At 41.7% G+C, this 19,649-nt stretch overlaps 3 protein-coding genes across 5 annotated transcripts; 2 read left to right on the top strand and 1 right to left on the bottom strand.

Annotated features, from left to right (window-relative positions):
- The first annotated feature begins 1,565 nt into the window (after nt 1–1,565).
- Nucleotides 1,566–8,786, top strand: glb1l (galactosidase, beta 1-like). The gene is made up of 16 exons (XM_086145908.1): nt 1,566–1,764; nt 3,358–3,527; nt 3,600–3,750; nt 4,099–4,159; nt 4,236–4,330; nt 4,419–4,599; nt 4,682–4,740; nt 4,833–4,954; nt 5,463–5,503; nt 5,592–5,710; nt 5,794–5,868; nt 6,420–6,509; nt 6,615–6,728; nt 7,260–7,391; nt 7,691–7,915; nt 7,984–8,786. The coding sequence occupies exons 1-16, from the start codon at nt 1,708–1,710 to the stop codon at nt 8,179–8,181; spliced, it is 1,890 nt and encodes a 629-aa protein (XP_086002034.1). The 5' UTR covers nt 1,566–1,707; the 3' UTR covers nt 8,182–8,786.
- ankzf1 (ankyrin repeat and zinc finger peptidyl tRNA hydrolase 1) lies at nt 8,271–15,435 on the bottom strand. 3 transcript variants are annotated; one of them, XM_086145906.1, is made up of 18 exons: nt 15,299–15,435; nt 15,016–15,119; nt 14,471–14,608; nt 12,937–13,072; nt 12,725–12,828; nt 12,520–12,622; nt 12,198–12,409; nt 12,021–12,124; nt 11,770–11,923; nt 11,001–11,223; nt 10,818–10,910; nt 10,556–10,717; nt 10,320–10,454; nt 9,972–10,245; nt 9,755–9,866; nt 9,507–9,674; nt 9,129–9,199; nt 8,271–8,994 (listed from the first exon to the last, which is right to left on the bottom strand). In XM_086145906.1, the coding sequence occupies exons 4-18, from the start codon at nt 13,058–13,060 to the stop codon at nt 8,868–8,870; spliced, it is 2,166 nt and encodes a 721-aa protein (XP_086002032.1). In that variant the 5' UTR covers nt 13,061–13,072; nt 14,471–14,608; nt 15,016–15,119; nt 15,299–15,435; the 3' UTR covers nt 8,271–8,867. The 3 variants fall into 3 exon arrangements, with proteins under 3 accessions (XP_086002032.1, XP_086002033.1, XP_086002031.1); XM_086145907.1 differs by having other exon boundaries at nt 15,016–15,116; nt 15,299–15,387; XM_086145905.1 differs by lacking the exons at nt 14,471–14,608; nt 15,016–15,119; nt 15,299–15,435 and adding an exon at nt 13,331–13,395.
- A 658-nt stretch (nt 15,436–16,093) lies between these two features.
- Nucleotides 16,094–18,879, top strand: hce2l2 (high choriolytic enzyme 2-like 2). Its single transcript, XM_086145909.1, has 9 exons — nt 16,094–16,638; nt 16,725–16,767; nt 16,850–16,912; nt 16,990–17,145; nt 17,275–17,392; nt 17,984–18,162; nt 18,324–18,405; nt 18,491–18,615; nt 18,766–18,879. Exons 1-9 carry the CDS (start codon nt 16,579–16,581, stop codon nt 18,783–18,785), a joined length of 846 nt encoding a protein of 281 aa, XP_086002035.1. The 5' UTR covers nt 16,094–16,578; the 3' UTR covers nt 18,786–18,879.
- The last annotated feature ends 770 nt before the right edge of the window (nt 18,880–19,649 follow it).

The raw sequence follows: 19,649 nt of genomic DNA on the forward strand, positions 1-19,649 counted from the left end.
GCGGTTTGTGACCCATTGTCTCTTCCCGTAGTGGTATTAAAGCGCCATCTAGTGTTATTGAAACACTATATTAAATCCATATAGACTTGCAGAGGCTGTAAACACATGCTATTTTGCCTGAATGACTCACTTCATTTGATCAGAATATAATTAAATATATTCTCATTCTCTCATTAAAGACTGAAATATATTTCACTTATGTGTGTGAGCTTTCAGAACTTAACTTGAGATGTCGTTTCAATAAAAGCTGAACATTTGATGAAGCAAGTTATGCTTCATAATTGAAGGTTAGTGTGTGAGCACCATTCAAACAACATGAAAAGATACACGCATGCAGGGACTGGCAAACTCTGCCTGAACGTGCTGCTTTGTTACCTTGCAAGTGCAAACACAATGGTATTTGTTCTGAGCCAACAAAATGCATAGTATGGCAGCACGGATGGTAACATGCTCACTGGCCACCTCATTGGATAAATCCAAACAATGTATATCAATGCAATTCAACGACTCTACCATTCATGCATAGAGAAAACATTTGCCGTGCTTCTAATTTGTCAGGTGCACGATTAACACTTTCACAGAGACAACAATCGACACGTTTCATCTCTGAATATGTTGTGAGCGGTGGTGGCGCTGCAGAGGAGCACATTTTGTTTCAATGATCTGTTTCAGTAACCTAATATATGTGAACCGTTGAGCCAATAAAGCAAAGCTGTCTCACTGGGTCTGTCAAAAGTGAATGGTGTCAGAATTCACTGAATTGCTCTCTGTGTTGACACGTTCACGAGTAGAACGTTCAAGCGGCGGAAAGTTTCAACTACGCATTTTCTTGACTGCTATTATAGAATATTGAATCTTATTTTGATATACTGAAAATACTGCAAACACACCCATTCCGTATTTCCACAAATCTCTTCTTCATTTATGGCATTCCATTAAGTAAGTATCTTGATCCTGGCAGAGATGGCAATTACTTTAGTACATGTACTTGAGTTTAATACCTCGTACAATCTTGAGGGCCTTGTGCATTACTTGAGTGTATATATAAAATCGTCACACTCGGGCAGCTGCCTGCCAGAGTTTCTCCTCACCTTAGTATCTCTTTTTCCTAAATGTTCTCCTTTTTTTTATTCTATTCACTGCTTCTTGCTTTAGTAACAATTTAGTTAAGAATTATCCATCACTTTTCTTCAGGATAAATAAAGTTGTTCTTATTCTTAGTCTTAGTCTTAGTCTTAGTCTTAGTCTTAGTCTTATTCTTAGTCTGAGTCTGAGTCTGAGTCTTCTAAATGAAGTATCTAAATATGAGTCCATGTCGTTGAACTATATCATGAACCGCTGTTTGTTAATGATCGAAACACACAATATAATAATATATTTAGCCACGGTGAATACTAATACTTTTTTTTATACGTTCATTTAAATAGAAGTACTCTATTCTCTTCCTAATTGACATTTCCCATTCAGAAAGTTTACTTCCGCGTACTACTTCCGGTACAAGTGGGCGTGTCCTCAAAGGGCAACGCTGATTGGACAGAATGTAGACGAGACGCTTGCGACGCATGGGAGGGGACCGAGAGTCACATGACTTAGCTGTCCGAACAGACTCCGCCTCACAAGAGCGCGATTTCTTTGCATTAGAAACCTAAATAAACAAAGTACAGGATGAAAACCTCTTAGTCGACGGCGACCTGAAGCAGAGAGAAGATGCTTGCGAGATGTTTCCTGCTGGCCGCGGTGACCCACGCGTGTTCCGCCTCCGTGGTAAGAAACCGAACTTATTCTAACTTAGGACGCCGAGCTGAGATATCAAGTCTGGTCTTTCAAAATGTTTTTTTTTTCTTTTCTCTTAATTTTATTTTTCACTGTTGAAACTCCACTGTTTCGAAGTACGACTTTCGATGTGTTTTTTTTTTCTTTTATTGATAAGTAGCGTTTCCCTTTGAACCTTTTGCATGACGTCACAAGCCTGAGTGCAAAACATGTGACGAAGAAGCAGGACGCTTCCAGACACGCTTGGATTCACTCATGCTGCTTTCTGTTAAAAAAAACACAACATCAAATCCGAATTATAGTTCCAAGCAATTTTCTAAGCAACACTGGTCTGGACTCTTATTGATTTAAGCACAACAATTTCCCTCGGGATTAATAAAGTTGTTCTTATTCTTATTCTTATTCTTATTATTTATTAAAGTGATGACTATATTACATGCATTTTTTTATCAATTTGTCACACATAGGATGACTTAAAAAGATAGTTTTATTATTAAATGTTTAAAAAGACCAACCATACATTTTACAGTAATATTAATACATCTGTCTTTCAATTTTTTTTATTTTTTTATTTTCTTATATGTTACTATTTACATGTGAAAGGAAAGGTGTAGAAAACAGTGGTGAGACCACTGATGCTGTATGGCCTAGAAACAGTGACAATGATAAAAAGACAGGAGGCAGAGCCAGAGGTCACATAGATGAAGATGCTGAGGTTCTCTTTTGGAGTGACCAGGATGGATAGGATCAGGAATGAGTCCATCAGAGGGACAACACATGTTAGATGTTTTGGAGAGAAGGTCAGAGAAGCCAGAGATGGTCGGGTCATGCAGCGAGGAGGGAGAGTGAATATATTGGTAGGCAGATGCTGGAATTGGAGGTCTAGAGGAAGACCAAAGAAAAGATCTATGGACGTAGTGAGAGGGGATGTTAAGTTAGTTGGTGTGACAGAGGAGGATACAAATAATAGAGTTAGAAGGAGAAGGTTTGATTCACTATGGCAACCCCTAAAGGGAAAAGCCCAAAGGAGAAGAAGATATTATTATGTACATGTGATTTCCAAGAACCTATCGTACATTATTATAGAAAAGCAACACTTAATATCGATAAGATAAGATACAATTGATCCCTATCAGGGAAATTAGTTTGTCACAGCAGCGTAACAGTCATAGTTTCAATAAATATGAATATAAATATATACAGAGACAATTAGAGGACAGTTAGTAAATAGCAAAAGACACCCACGAATAAAAAGACTGCAGAGAGAACAACAACAAAGATATCGTCACAGGTGAGAATTGACAACAGAATGGGGGGAAAAAAAAGACAGTAAGGGTGAAAAATAGACAACCAAAACTAAACGACAACATAAACAGAGTGGCAATAGCAATGACAAAAATAAAAGAAATAAACAGAAATCAACATTCACGTGTGAATAAATGGGTGAGGTAGTGAATACATATTTGGACAATTTTTTTAACACGTGATATTTTCCCGCCTGTAATAATTTACTACTTTCAGTCTCATTAAAAGTCCCGGCCAAGAATGGAAAACAATTGTTCTGAGAGCACGGTTGTCATGCAGGTGTCCAGAGAAAGATCGTTCTCTATCGACTACAAGAACAACCGTTTCCTGAAAGATGGGAAGCCATTTCAGTACATCTCAGGCAGTATTCATTACTCCAGAATACCTCGCTTCTACTGGAAGGACAGGCTGGTCAAGATGTACATGACTGGACTCAATGCGATCCAAGTGTAAGCCCGAATACCCACATATTCCTGTGACTGGCCAGCGGTGTTTCCATCCTAATATCCGACTCCGCACAGGTACGTGCCCTGGAACTTCCATGAAACGGTCCAAGGGGTCCTGAACTTCACCGGCGACAGAGATTTGGAGCATTTCTTGGATCTGGCTAATCAGACGGGTCTTCTGGTCATCCTGCGCCCTGGTCCTTACATCTGTGCCGAATGGGAAATGGTGAGAGACTGACCTTCGCTGTGTGCATGTTTGCTCTGATTTCTTATTTGAAATTCAAACTGCGTTTAAAACTCAGCGCTCCGTCTGAAAATACTTGATTAAATGAGTGTAATATTTGGAACCGAAAATTCCTGGTTTGGTTCCCGCGTGTCGAAGTGTTGTTGAGCAAGACACTGAAGCCCCTAACTGCTCCCCTGGCGCTGGTGGGCGGCACCATAATGCTCACGGTTCATCCATGATGGGTTCATTGCAGACAACAAATTTCCCCACAGGGATTAATAAAGGATAAAATCATTATATATAAATCACAGTGCGGTGTGTGATTTCATATCATAATCTTCCTCACAGGGTGGTTTACCTGCATGGTTACTTCAAACTCCAAATATAATACTACGCTCAGCGGACACAGGTATTACAAGTATATATATTTATGTCTATTACTTTATTTTTAATTTCTTCCACTAATCCCTTTTCTGCTTCTCCAGAGTATATGAAGGCAGCTAGCAACTGGCTTGCTGTTCTCCTCGCCAAAATGAAGCGCTGGTTGTACATCAATGGGGGAAACATCATTAGCGTCCAGGTAAAGCGCTACGCGAGAGTGTTTTTGAGAAATGATCAGCAGTAGAATAGCAAAATGCTACCAACTGTGGTTCTTTTCTAAACTGCAGGTTGAGAATGAATATGGGAGTTACGACGCTTGCGACTATAACTACATGCGTGGACTGCAGTCTCTGTTCCGATTGTTTTTGGGTAACGATGTTGTCCTGTTCACCACGGATGGGAACACGGACAACGAAATGACTTGTGGAACTCTGCAAGGATTATATGCCACGTTAGACTTCGGCACAGGTGTGTGTGACACGAACCCTGAGCTTCTTCCAGTTTTCTCATGATGAAAGTAGTTATTTTGACGTTTTGTCCTTTTTCCCAGACACCAACATAACTGAGGCCTTCGAACGGCAAAGGCGGTTTGAGCCCCGAGGGCCTTTGGTACGTGCGATGCATTTTAGGGTTAATACTTATTTTATTCAATCGACCGTCCAAAAGTAAGCAATGGAACGTGTGGGGAAATTATGTTACAGGTGAATTCTGAGTTCTACACCGGCTGGTTGGACCACTGGGGAGATCAGCATGCCGTGGTCGACACTCAGAACATCAGCAGGATGCTGGGAGAAATGCTTGCCTTGGGTGCCAACGTCAACATGTATGTCAAAAATAATTTCTCTACTTAATCCATGTGAATCATTTGTCTTTTTGTAAAGCTACAATTCTTGCCACTGCTCTGAGTCAAAGAAACTTTTATACAGATTTGTTTTAATACGCAACAGACACATGGGTTAAATATAGCCTTCAACTAACTGGGCATTGAAGTGTTGGGAAGAGCCTCGTGTGCATCCAAAAAATATCCAGACATTTGCTTCATTCCCTAAAAATAAGTGTTTTAAAAGTTCAGTAACCAACCTGTAGTTAAAATTCAAACAACACTTACAGAGAAGAATTGGGCAAGCGGTATTTAATCGACAAAACTGAAGCAAAGGATCGCAAGTACCGGTTTATTGCAGGTGGTTTCATCATATTTGGCTTCAGCAATGGAAATACAGACTATCACGAGACGTATCCTCGAGAGTCATCAATCACCCGCTCAGTAAAAATGCTCCTCCTTGTTTGATGAACAGCAGCTTTCCATCAAGTCATACTGCCTCTCTCCTCAGGTACATGTTTGAAGGAGGTACTAACTTTGGCTACTGGAATGGTACGCTCATGTGCTTTTACTATATTACATCCAAGCTCCTTCTACCGATGCTTCAAACATAAATGGTTAACACCGTCTTCTCCCAAAGGTGCGGATTATGACACCAGATTCCGCTCAATAGTGACAAGTTACGATTACGACGCGCCGCTGTCCGAGGCGGGAGACCCCACAGAGAAGCTGCTGGCCATTAGAGACGTCATCAGACTGGTAACATGGGTTAAACTGCTCGAGTGAAGACTCATTGACTCCTGCGGTCGAAATGTGATGGATGTCCCGTTGATTGTCAACAGTTTAGAGAGATCCCCTCAGGACCCATGCCGCCCGCGATGCCCAAATTTGCTTATGGGTTTGTGACGCTGAGACAGGTAATATAATTTCAGCAAATGGGAAATCTGGGTTATGCATGGTAAAACTTGAATTTGCAAACTGCCTGTTAATCATTTTCAAGACCTTTACCAAAAAAAAAAAAAAAAAAATTGAAAATGACTGTTTTAAACCAACTTTCTCTTACTTATATGTTGACATGCGAGGCAAAAAGCCTCACAATTCAATAATTTCTTACTCTGTATTTCTATGATAATCTCCCTGTGGAGTGTCCGAGAGACCATCTTCTATTTCATTGTTTTCATGAATTTATTTGGACTCTTTCTTGCCAAAATCTATTACAGCAAGAGATTGCATTGCTTCAACAGTATTTTGTCATCACCTGGCATGTAACAGGCTATTTGATTGGTTGTTACATGGAACTTGTTTCACATGGTTGGGGTGCCTGCAAGTCATGTCCTCAGTGTGTTGCAGAGGGCGTTACCCTTTGTAGCTCCCATGCAATAATGTTACACCCCACTTTAAAGCAGTCAATACTGCATGAACATTCCACCGTGTAAAACCAGTCTGATAAAGCAATCCTTTTCTCCAGGTTGGCAAAGTCAGCAGCTTGCTGAATGTTCTATCACCTGTGGGGCCTGTTCAGTCCAAGCACCCTCTCACATTCGAAGAGATGGAACAGGTAGTGCGTGCGGGTACAAGTTGAGACGCTTTGTGTAGAACTGATTGCAATCCTCCCAAAAAATAAAAGGGAGAAACGTGACAAAAACTTGTCTGTTTGGCTTAGTACTATGGTTACATGCTGTACCAGACCATACTGCCAAGAGACGTGCTCGAGCCCACACCACTGATATCTCCACTGAACGGGGTTTGTGACCGTGGATACGTGTCCGTCAACGGGGTAAGGTGCACCGGTGACCTTCTGTTGTCGAGCAGAAATAGTACACTGCTCAAAAAAATAAAGGGAACACTTAAAAAACACATCCTAGATCTAAATGAATGAAATATTCTTATGAAATACTTTGCTCTTTACACAGTTGAATGTGCTGACAACAAAATCACACAAAAATAATCAATGGAAATTAAATGTATTAACCCATGGAGGTCTGGAGTGGGAATCACACTCAAAATTAAAGTGTAAAAACACACTCCAGGCTGATCCAACTTTGATGTAATGTCCTTAAAACAAGTCAAAATGAATCTGTGTTGCTTCCTGAGTGGACACTATGATTTCACACAAGTGTGATTGACTTGGAGTTACATTGTGTTGTTCAAGTGTTCCCTTAATTTTTTTGAGCAGTATATAATCTACGATCAAGATTTCTTGGTTAAATGTGAATTTAAAAAAAAAAAATAGTGTTAATTTGTTTGTCGTGTTTTGATGTGACTTGATAATTTTCAGTATTTCCACTGATTATGTGCGTATGAACAGGTTTTCCAGGGTGTGTTGGAGAGAGACACTGTGCTTGTAATGAACGTCACTGGGAAGCAGGGGGACACACTGGACGTCCTTGTTGAGAACATGGGGAGAGTTAATTTTGGAAGCAAGATCAATGACTACAAGGCAAGAACACACACACACACACACACACACACACACACACACACACACACACACACACACACACACACACACACACACACACACACACACACACACACAGTCTTTAATCCGTAGAGCCTTGACTACTGCAGATACCACTGTATGCAGGTATTATTTCTAAACCATTTATACAAACCGGTTGGACAGTCCAACTCATACGGTCTATTTAAATAAACGTAGATTTGCATGAATTGTTTGATGTTTCGTAAATAAGGTTGAAACAAAGCATAGATAACTGGTAAACATTGCGTGTGCTACAGGGGCTTTTGAGCGATTTGTTCCTGGGTAAAGACATACTGACCAACTGGAACATTTACCCCTTGGAAATTGATGGACCCATCAGTAATGGGTGGCCTCACTCAGATGACTGTTCCTTCTCTGTGCCCGTAAATGAAACTTCGGGAGGACCGGCCTTCTACACGGGAACACTGGAACCCAATGGCCTGGCATGGGACACCTATCTCAAGCTCATCGGGTGGACAAAGGTCAGGCTTGTAATATTTTCTCATATCCTGTCGCTATACCAACCACTACTGTGCATTTGTTGTTGCAGGGTCAGGTGTGGATTAATGGTGTGAATTTAGGACGATATTGGCCCGCCAAGGGTCCACAGGTGACACTTTACATTCCTGGACCGCTGCTGAGCACAACCCAACCCAACAATATCACGGTGTTGGAGCTGGAAGGGGGACCGGCACACTCAAAGGTTCTCTTTATGGATCGCCCTCAGCTTGGTGCTTTCAAGTCATGACCGTCAGCATCGCAATTTTTCTGAAAGAATGCAAAAGCAGGGAAAAAGTTTTATTCCAAACTTGTGGTTGCAGGAAAACTTCATCACACTGACTGTTGATAGGACTTTATTCAAGATGTCAGCGACGACTGAAGCAAAATAATCAACTTTTAAAAAAAAAAAAAAAGTACAATAAATAGAATTGTGATACACAATTCTGCATTCACTCACACACACATGATCTTTTTAAAAAAGTAATTTTCAAACCATTTTTTTGTTGATTTTACTAAGCAAAATAGTTGAACATGTTCACATGATTTTGTTCACATATTGCCCATATTAAATCTTCACGAGTGGTTAAATTGCAGTACTATATTGTATTTCATGAAAGCCTGTAAACTTCGCAATCCAATCGTGATTCAACGGGAATTAAGCACATATATAAGAATACTCCAAAGTTTTGGATCATATTTGTTTTTTTTTACTGCAATTATTATTGTATTATTATCTGCAGTTATTACAGATACATACAAATGTTTGTTTTTATACAGACTTTGCCTATGGCGCATAGTGTTTTGAACGCAGATGTCTAAGATGACCTTTTGCCAATAAAATCCTGAAATTTGTTCTGAGTGAGAAAAGGCATTCGCACACTGGCAGCACACACAGGTTCGGAGGTACTTCCTGCTTAATACGTCACATGGATGTTAGCTCTTTCCTGCAGGAGCGTTTGCTTTCCGGTGTGCTTGAACGCAGCGGGGGCTGCAGAACGAATAATCCAGGTAGTGAAATGGAGTCTTTCCAAGCAGAGACTCCCCACACTGCCAGCAACGCCTTGAGGTTTTTAAAGAAACACAGCCAGAAAGATAACCATGTGATATTTCCAAGAACATATTCGAGAAAAGTATAGCCCTACTGTAGAAATTGATGTTGAATTTTTCATGAAAAGCGGCCCTTGGTTGTCTTACTTTATATTGGAGAGGTTCTCTCCTGCTGCAGCTACCTGCTCTGCTAGTCTCCTCTCTGCAGCCAAGGCTCTCTGTAATTGAAAATCAAACTTAAAACCAAGTAAAAGTGTTTGGTCATGATTGAATGTTGTGTAATGTAGACGTTCGCACTCGGAAGGCAGTGTGTTCCTGTTAATAACTCCACCAGAGCCAACAGAAATCAGTGTAATTGGATGTCCAAATAATGAGATCACGACACACCCAATCTAATATCGATTCAAAAGAAAACACTGGAGTCCGCGGGTTAGGATCCCGCTCAAAATGTAGATATTACAACGTTTTGAAAACGTTATCAGACGCAAAAACATAATGGAAAAGTTTAATCGGACATTAACTCACCTTTTCACGATCACTGAGGGAAGCGAACCTCTTCTTTTCCTCTGCTTCCAACTCTTCTTTTTTCTTTTCCTCCTTTTGAGTCTTTTCTCGCTGTTTTTTCAACGCCCTCTGTGCCTTTTTCTTCTCCATTTTTTTGGACTCGATCTCTGCAGTCAGTGGACCCGGGACCTTGAGTTGCAGAAGTATAAAATACGATGAGCTCATACCGAATGTGAAACATCTCCAAAAGTAGACAGCGGGCTCCTCACCAGTGCTCTGCCGTAGTCGTACCGCTCAGGGTTTTCACCCATGTATTTACGGAAAACATTCCTTGTGTCTTTGTCAGGGGCAACAATATACGGAGTCTGTCCTTTGTTATCCCTGTAAAGTAGCAAAGTCACGATTAAGATGATTTCATAGCATTGAGTAATAACTCTTCCACCCTCGTAACGCTGTCGTGTCACCTGGACTGGAATAGTTTTGTACCTGATGGCCGGATCTGCGCCGGCGTCCAGGAGCAGCCTCACCACTGCCCTTTGCGCAGCAGCGGAGGCAACGTGCAGCAAAGTGAACCCTGAAAAATCTATGGGTTCATTAAGAAGAGTCTGAGGACTGCGGCTGTCTGACGTGTCGCCGGTCGCGCAGAGCGGATTCTCTCCGGTCAGACGCAGGACTCGATTTAGGCCATCCACATCCCCGACTTTGCACGCCGTGAACAGTTCATCCCTGAGCCCATACTCACAGGATTCATCCACAGTCTCTGCAGGTACAACGTGCAAAGTTGCTGGATTCCGGACGAGATGCAATCTTCTGAATTATTTCGAGAAGACTCACCTTTGGCTTGTTTCTTGCTCTTCTCTTTCTTCCAACCGGTGTTCTTTGATTGCTTCTCAGGAGAGGCTTCATCTGCCTCTGGCACTTCAGCCTCGTGTTCAATTTCAGTGTCTTTGTTACTCAGCTCTGCCACATCTGGAAAAAGAAATGTAATTAGGTTTCCTCCACCTTTTGTCAAAGCAACTGGTTGTACACAAAAAAAAAAAATTCACGTGGAACACAAACACAAAACCAACCTTCACTTGGCTGTCTATCGTCCTCCTTCTTTCTTCTCCTCCTCTTCTTTTGTCTGGAGGGCTTGACTTCAAATTCCTTAAGGTCCAGCGTTCTTAATGTCAGCTCCACCACGTCCAGCTGGATCTCTACGTCCTCCTCCTCATCTGAGCTGATTGGGTCCTCTTTATATAAGAAAAAGGGAGTTTGGCTGTCAAAACACACTTTGGATGATACAAGTTCTGTGAAACACTCCGAATTCTCACATTAAAACTGCTAACACACCTTTCTCTTGAGCTATTTCTGGTTGTGAGTTGACAGTTTTTTTCCAGGGCTTCTTCAATGCACTGCAGACCGCAGACAGGCCCGTGTCTTTCCCTGGATGGAAGATGCCCACAACATGGATTACTATGTTGTCTCCACAAAAGTGAGCAGATGTTCTCATGTCCAGTACATGATTTAGTTTACCATAAATATGAACTGTAGAAAGCACCCCATGGACCCTCTGGACTTCCCTAAACGTTGGCCTGCGTGTGGCGAAAGGGAGAGTAGAGACCCTCGGATCTTTTTTATCGAGTGGAGCTGTGCGACCGCCGAAGAAGATAGTTTTGTTGTAGCTCGGGGCTCGTATAAATATCGCAGATGCTTCCTTTAAATGTTCGCTCCAGCTCATCAAAAGATCCTGGATGTCCTGCAAACAAATTACATGAGGGTTTATTGAGCCGTTAAAACAAGCAGCACTTTGTGAAACTGTATAAACATAAGCAGCTATACCTGAATCTATTTATTATGCATGAAAAATGTATCCACATCCAGACATGAACTTTACTCATCATATTTTTCTGCAAATTCAATATTACACCATGGCGAGGCGGTCAACATTGTCAGTTTTAAAAACAAAACAGGACCAACTCATTTCCTGAAATTCGGCAGAATATTGCAAGAATTAGGCAGAAATTTGCCAAGAATTACCTCAAAGGCAGCTTACTGCATTTTTTTTTAATTGGAAAAAAAAAGCATCAAAATCAGTAAGATTTTTATAATAATAATAATAATAATACATGGGATTTTTCATGACACTCAAAGACACTTCACAAGTAAAAAACAGAAGGAACAGAACATACACAGAATTACTGGAAATTATTTATGTCATTATTATTATTATTATTGACATATATGCGCCTATATGTTCTGCGCACGGTGATGTAAATAATAACTGAAAACAGACTAGTCTTACCTTGACTAGCGCTGCCTCATTGTGCCGCCTCAGAGCAGCCCCTGCAGACTTTGGTGCGTGACTGCGGTTCTGCGAATCCCTCAGTCCTTGAGCGGTGCCTCGCTTTGCACGAACAGTGTACCGGTGGAAGGTCTTGTGCTGAAGTATCTCTTTTCTGTCACAGACATACATTTCGACAGGGAATGCGGTGAATTGCAATCCTCTCCCAGATGCTGAAAGTAAACAAGGGAATAAAATATATCTTCACCGACCCCTGGAATACAGCACCGGCAAAGTGTCCGCCGCCCGTCATGAGAATGATCCACAAAGTTGCCTTATTTAGTGCCTTTAGGGAGGATCCCAGATCTCCATCTGACTGGAATAAAATGGTCACAAATGACTAATTCTAGAGTCCAAAGTATAGAACATCTTTTATCACCGAGCCTCACCTTTCCTTGGAGGATGCAGCGGAAGACTGAGAGATACTGTCCTGCTGAGTTCATGAAAAACACTTTACTGGAGAGCCGACTGGTAGATACACATGTATCATCTGAGTTGTTGTTATCAGCCCCAGCGGCATCGATGCCTGTTCTTCCACCCTCCCTATCTAAGTCGTCCTCCTCCGAGTCAGACCCCGAACCCGAGATACTGGACATTTCTCCTGTGAAGTGAGAGCAAAGGATCAATTAGCTGGTCTTATTAAATCAATTCCCACATGCAACATTTAGCATCAGACTCAATGGGGGTTTTGCTGGGCGTGGGTTTCCTCACCAGCTCCGCTTTTCTTCTCAAACTCCTCAGCTGTGGCGGGCGGCATCCCTACCATCTTTTGCTTCAAATTAAACCGATGCCAGTCCAGCTTGTAGTGCTCCATCTAAAAAAAAAAATGTTTGAATGCAAAATACCTAATTTACTTTAGCAGACTCGTGTACACATGGCAAAGCTTTCTGAGCTGAAGAGAAGTTTCTTGAATCACCTGATCTTCGCGATTGGAGAAGGAGCAACTGCAGGCCGAGCAGACCATCCTGTCGGACACCTCCAGCACCAGGCTGCCTTCCTCGGACCCCCTGGATTCATAATCTGGGTGAGAGCCACATAAGCTTGTTAGAACATGACTGGCATCTTCCTCGCAGACATGACGAGGAGGCGAGAAAACACAAACACACACACACACACACACACACACACCGTCTGTGGCTGTCTGGCTGTCTCCACGCTGCTTCTGCTCGGGGTTCACCTCTCTCAACCCCAACAGAGCCTCGTTGTCCGGGCGAAAATCGAAGATGCAACGCTGCTCGGCCACCGACGTCATCGCCTTTAAGACCTGTTTAATACATTGTGTGTGTGTTATTATTTTGTGACATCTGACGTGGTAATACTACGACTGCCAGCTGTCAGGAAGGAGCAACCACTTGGTCCGGACACTTCAGAATAACAAAGTCCATGTGATCGGCGAAGTTGTTAACGTGACACTATGTAAGTTACTCTTCGACCAGAGCGATGAAATAAACCGCTAATAACACATTTCTACACGTATTTACATTCAACCTCTGTAATAATCAACTTAAAACTGCCAACTTACCATGAGGTAACCAGACTAAGGGTCAACATTTGGATCTGAGCTAACCATTTGCAAGCGGATTGTTTACTTCTTCGCGTCTTTTGCACATTGGCATAGGGGCTCGTTAGCGCCATCCAGTGGCCTGGGGTGGTACTGCAGCCACTCAAGCCGGCGCTGTTGCCATCATTTACACAGCCGGTTGGATCCCAACAATCAGTAAAACACGCAGGGTTGCATTTCTAAATAGGTTTAACGGCTTCTAAAAAATTCAATCCATTTATCAGTATGTAATTGTGAATTTCATGTCATTCCAGGGATGGCTGTAAATCTAATTCTTCAGTTTTCATTTAACAGAACGCTTAATTTCTTAGTGTGATAAGAGTGGGTGCTGGGTGGATTCACCCTTTTCAGCTGCAAAAATACTATACAGGACTGTCTCAGAAAATTTGAATATTGTGATAAAGTTCTTTATCTTCTGTAATGCAATTACAAAAACTAAAATGATATACATTCTGGATTCATTACAAATCAACTGAAATATCACAAGCCTTTTATTATTTTAATATTGCTGATTATGGCTTACATTTTAAGAAAACTCAAAAATCCGATCTCAAAATATTAGAATATCATGAAAAAGTAATTTTTGTTTTTTTAATTGTATTACAGAAGAACTTTATCACAATATTCTAATTTTCTGTACCTCTAGTGCTCTGAAATAGCATGCAAATCCTTTTTACCGTTTGCAAACAAAACACCTTTGCATTTGTTTCGATCCAGTCCTTTATTTAGTGAAAAAATGTTTACAGTTATGAGATATTTCAAAGAAAAACAAAAATATACGTCAAACAAATGTGAAATGCCAGATTTACTTGGATGATTTGGTCCTCGGTGCATGGCTCAAGGCTTGTGCTGTGAGTAGAGAAATATATATCAATTTCAAATGTTGTTCAATAGAACATACACAGCCCAGAGTTCCCTTTCCAACCTTACAATGAGCCTGAGCTTCAGCCAGACGCGTTTTCACCTCCAAAATTTCAGCTGCAAGGCTTCTGGCTTTGCTCATCACACTATCAAGCTGTCCTTGTATATCGTTCCTTTGTTTTCTGAAAGACGATGGATTGAAGGTTTGTGTGTGATTGCGCCCACAGCTGACCACTTTACCTGTCGGCGGAGGCTTGAAGATCCAGCTGCTCAGAGAGAGCCCTCTCCTCTTGAAGTAGAAGGCCCAGTTGCTGCAGCACATCAACAACTTCGCTCAACCCCATCATCAAATCCACTCGCTCCTTTGTTTCCTTGGTCCTGCCAGAGGTTGTACCAAAGACCATGTGAAAAAGATAAGCAACTTTATTGTTCCCCATAGGCAGAAATTCCTGTCACAGCAGCACATTAGTTGTAATGTCAAAAATGAATATAGAGAGTTAGAAGACAGAAGGTAGCAAGACATCGACAAATAAATAGAAAGTGGGGAGATCAACATCAGGAACAGCCAAGACTAATACATATCGAGCAAATATTATTCATTACAAACTAAAAAAAGGGGTTGCATGTGTGGTATTTGTGATAAATCATCAACAAAAGAGGAAAGATATAACCTGATACTCAAACTCACTCCACATGTGGACAAATTGAAGGCTGTAACTACACATGCGACAATGCAGACAGGTTTTGCTGCAGGTTTGACAAATAATATTAAAAAAATGGGTTACATTTGAACGATTTCTAGCTCAGCACTCATCTTCATTTGTCGGATTTCCTCCAGTTTCCGAGTGTTTTCCTCGAAAGTCTTTTGCAGCTCCTCTATGCGCCCCTGCTGTTGGGAGAGATCAACCTCAACACCACCGAAGAAGAACGGCTCGATGCTAACGCTAGCTCACTAGCGTTAGCTCAATGCTATGGCTGCTAACGGTTCCCGTCGGGACTTGTGGATGTAAGCTAAACGAAAACAAAAAAGTCGTGTGTGAATTTAGATTTAATAGGACTAGAACTTACGTTGGACGACGTTCCCAGGTTCTCACTGCTTGAATTTAATGGAAACATAACTCGGAGTTGTGAGCGGTTATGCTAGGATACTAGCTGTGTGCTTCCCTTTATATAGAGCCACTTCTGCCCCCTCCTGTCCCTTCCTGAGCCCGGGTAGCTCAGTCGATAGAGGCTCCACGGTTCAAGTCCTTGTTCGGGTGTCGTTCTATTGCCAATTTTTCCTTCTCAATATTGACCAAAAAATGTAATTCTACTAAATTGAAGTTTGGTATTGCAATAATAATTATTTGAGGAAATTACAGCTAGTGGTTGTGATGCTAATTCAGTGGAATAACAACATCCAAAGATCACCAGTGAGGTTAAAGATAAGATCAATTTTACTGATCCCCATAGGAGAAAATTACTTTGTCACAGCAGCATAACAGTTATAATGTCAAAAAATTAAAACAAATATAGACAGAGTGACATCCACAAATAAATAGGCGGCAGCAGCAGCAACAACAACAACAACAACAACAACAACATTAGGGATAATAATGGACAGCATAAAGGAACAGTAAGGGGGAAATATACAGCACCAGAACAAAACGACAATAAAAATATAGTGACAATCGCGATGAACAAATAAAAAAAAAACAGGCATGATGTTTGCGGGCTGGGACGGAGTTGTGTGCCGTCCAGACTGCTTGCCGTGGGCACAAAGGAGCGTCTGAAGCATTGGGCTCTGCACCGGGGTGGGATGAACCGTCGGGCGAAGGCACATCAGCCACGGCTTGTAATGCAGGGGACGGAAAGGATTGTCCAGGAAAGCTCCCGGTTTGTCCTTCACCCTCCCCGCTGCCGCCGATTGCAGATGGTCCAGGTTCAGTCTCACTGCCGAACAGGCTTTCCTGGCTATCTTGTTGAGCCTGTTGACCTTACCAGTCCTTGTACCGCCCAGCCAGCACACTGCATCGAAGAAGAGTGCGCTGGCTACCGTAGACTGGTTCGGGTCAAACCTTGAAAGCCTTTAACAGACAAACATTAGACTGTTTCATTCAGAGCCTGTTGTTGGGACTTGGGCTATTATTATACACTGCAAAACGTCATATTATCTTATTGTGGGAGATAGTGTTTATGGAAGAGTCGAGCTAATTCGGGGGATTACGCGCACTCAGACGCATAACAGCAACCCTGCAATTGACTTGACATGATCTCAGGTCAGAGATGGAGGGCATGTATAAAGTCGGGTGTGCGTTAAGGGAAAAATGGCAACAGCAAAGAAGTGAAGATACATCCGACTGGCAAGAATGAAGCTCATTAACTTCATATGCACGCTTTCCATGTGCTTCTCGGTCCTGCATGCTCAGGTAAATATGGATGAGAGGAGGACGCGGCTGCTTTTTGAACAAAACAAAACGACCCATAAATGCCTCTGTTTTTATTTTCTTTACAGAAATTTTTATACATGCCAAATTGGGGCCCCAGAGGCTATAAAGGTAAAAAAAAGAAAAAAAAACAATGGCCTCACTTTTCAAATAGCACATGATTGAATTCTAACTTAGCCCCATTTGTTTGAAGAGGGGGAAGAACATAGCGACGGGACAGCGATGGATGAAATCATTAAAACCAATGAATTCCAAGGTACGTGGCAGATGTTGCTTTCCTTTTAGCATCCATTTGGTCCGTGTACGTTTTATTTAAAGCGAGTTCTATTTTAGCCTCAAGAATTATAGATGGTACTACGAGTCTCAGGGAGGGAGACATTGCCGTTTCCTCTGGAAGGCGCTCCAAGGTTTGTTTTGCTCGGAGCTGCCTTTGGTCCAAGTCTGTGGACGGACACGTTTACATCGCTTACAGGCTCTCACCTGAATACTGTGAGTTCTCACATGAGTTAAACATGAACAGGGATGAGATATTTCAGAATGTAATAGTCTCTGAGATAGATCATTATGTTTTCAGTGATTTATAGTCTGTGTTCCCCGTCCGTTCTGTTAAAAACACAGCCGAGATGGAGGAAAGGCTGATTAAGAAAGGGATGGAGAACATAGAGAAAGGAACCTGTGTGCGGTTTGTTCCCCAGACGCACCAGAGAGACTACCTTGACATCCAGCCCAAGTCTGGGTGAGAGTTGTTGCTTGGAATTTGATTTTGTTTTATTAGGGGAGGAGGGGTTGTTCAATGCTAAATGTATTCCCATGCTTCCAGGACAACCTGGAAAACAGCTAACTAATTTTCCATTCATGGTAACACCAGCTATACGAGAGAAAAATGTGAAATGATTCAGTAATTGTTTTGTTCATGTTAAACTAAGTAGATAACGTTGATATTCATGTTTTTGTTTTATATTCTGTTGTGTGGATTTACAAATCTTCTTAAATAAATCAAACTTGTTTGTTTTTTTTTTCTTTTGATTATTGATTGAATGCCCATTAAAATAGTCTCAGAAATAGCCTTTAGGTGCCCACATCTTTCACACATGTTTGGGTCTGTCAGAAAGCTGTATTTCGGCTCAAACTGTGCATGACAACCATCCGTAATAAAAATCAAAGTGACACTGCTTGATATTCTCTGTGGGGTTTGGGGAGAAATTCCTTTTTCATGCAAAAGATGAATAGTTTCAGCTGCAGTATACTCGAGCATGAGAAAATTAGTATTTTGCTATCGACTTAGTGTTTTTCCAGATAACCTCATAGTGTGTGTGTCTTAATCCAGGTGTTGGTCTTACCTTGGAGCTCGTGGCGGGAGACAAACCATATCCCTGCAGAGTCCAAACTGCTTCAGAGCTGGAGTGGTGTCCCATGAATTCATGCACGCTTTGGGATTTGTGCACGAGCAGTCCCGTTTAGACCGGGACGACTATATTACCATCATGTGGCCAAACATTTGGAGAGGTAATGTCAATAGAGCGGGGGGCGTTCTGGGAGAGACGTTTTGGAGTGAGCTCTCCACACACTGCATTTGTACAGCACTTTTCCCAAATGCGTGCTTTATTGATATCAAAATAAAAACAATCAGTAACATATGTTTGAATATGTTTCTCTTTTCGGAAAAGATCGTTTGAGGAACTTTGAGAAATTTAAGACTGACACTATGGACCTGCCATATGACTATGGCTCAATCATGCACTATGGGATGTAAGTCTTACCTGGCTCTAATTTACTCGATGTGTTTACATGTTGTAAGTGAATTAATTACATCATAAGTTATTGATACGTTCAGGTACGCCTACTCTCAGGACGGGGAGCCAACCATCATCCCGAAAAACGGCAAAGACATGAAGCTGGGCCAAACATCAACTCTCAGTCACATTGACAAGTTGAAAATCAACAGACTTTATAAATGTGGTGGGTAACGGCCCAAAATACCATGCAGTAATTATTTAAGAGGCCCGCGCAGCTGTTGCTTTTGTTGTGCTGACAACTGTAATTTACTATATTAGATTGCTAATTACAATCTTGAAGAAGCAAATAACACTCCCTTGTGTGTCTCCCCAGGTGATGAGGAGGAATACTGACTGAACTAAACTGGGATGAAACAGGAGGGAGCTAAAAATAACATATTGTAAGATCATTGAAATGATTTTAATAAAGCTCGATTCAGGACGTCTACCGTCATCTCCTTTGTGTGATGTGTTTCCAGAGAAATGTGTATGCTCTCAGCAAGATATTTAAGTGCACTCGTCTCTCGATACGTCAGTGAGACGAGACCTGAACCAGAAGAAAATGTAATCCTGTGTGGCTGAATGCACACACCATGATGAAATCGATTATATATTGACCGTAGACATGGCTAATGTGGCGAGGGACTAACGAAACATGACTGCATCGATTATAAGGATAAAATTACACATTGCCGACACGGATTTTATTTTACTATTTTCGCTGTGGTTGCAAATGTGACGAGCTTTCAACTCTTCGAACATTTGACTCTCAAGTCATCACACGTTTAACAGCGAAAGATTAAAATAAGGTGGAAATATTGTTTGGAGAGGGATAAGAGTTTTGTTTTTATATATTTATCCGTGTGACAAAATGATCGTTGTCAACCCGGTGATCAGATGAGGGTTTATCACAAATCACCGGTTGCCCTTTCCGTCGAGCACAAATTGTCAGTTTGTCAGGATGGACGGTTATTGTCCCGAGAGCAGCTGCCGCTTTCCAGCAGCTCCAGCGGCAAAACACCTTTAAGTGCATGCTCTCTGAAAGTGCTGATTCTTGCAAGCGATAAGTACAGGGCAGGAGCCAAGGTCAGCATCAGGACCACCTGTTATGGATCAGCAGTGGACTCCAGTTAATCACCTACATCGGATGATGAGGGGTCTTTATCAAAGAACGTGTCCAATCAGTACAGAGCGGAGGAGGAGATAGTATATAGACAG

The sequence above is a fragment of the Fistularia commersonii genome, chromosome 4 (genome assembly GCF_037954325.1).
Source record: "Fistularia commersonii isolate RoL2024-O1a breed Wild chromosome 4, RoL_Fcom_v1.0, whole genome shotgun sequence".
NCBI classification, from domain to species: domain Eukaryota; kingdom Metazoa; phylum Chordata; class Actinopteri; order Syngnathiformes; family Fistulariidae; genus Fistularia; species Fistularia commersonii.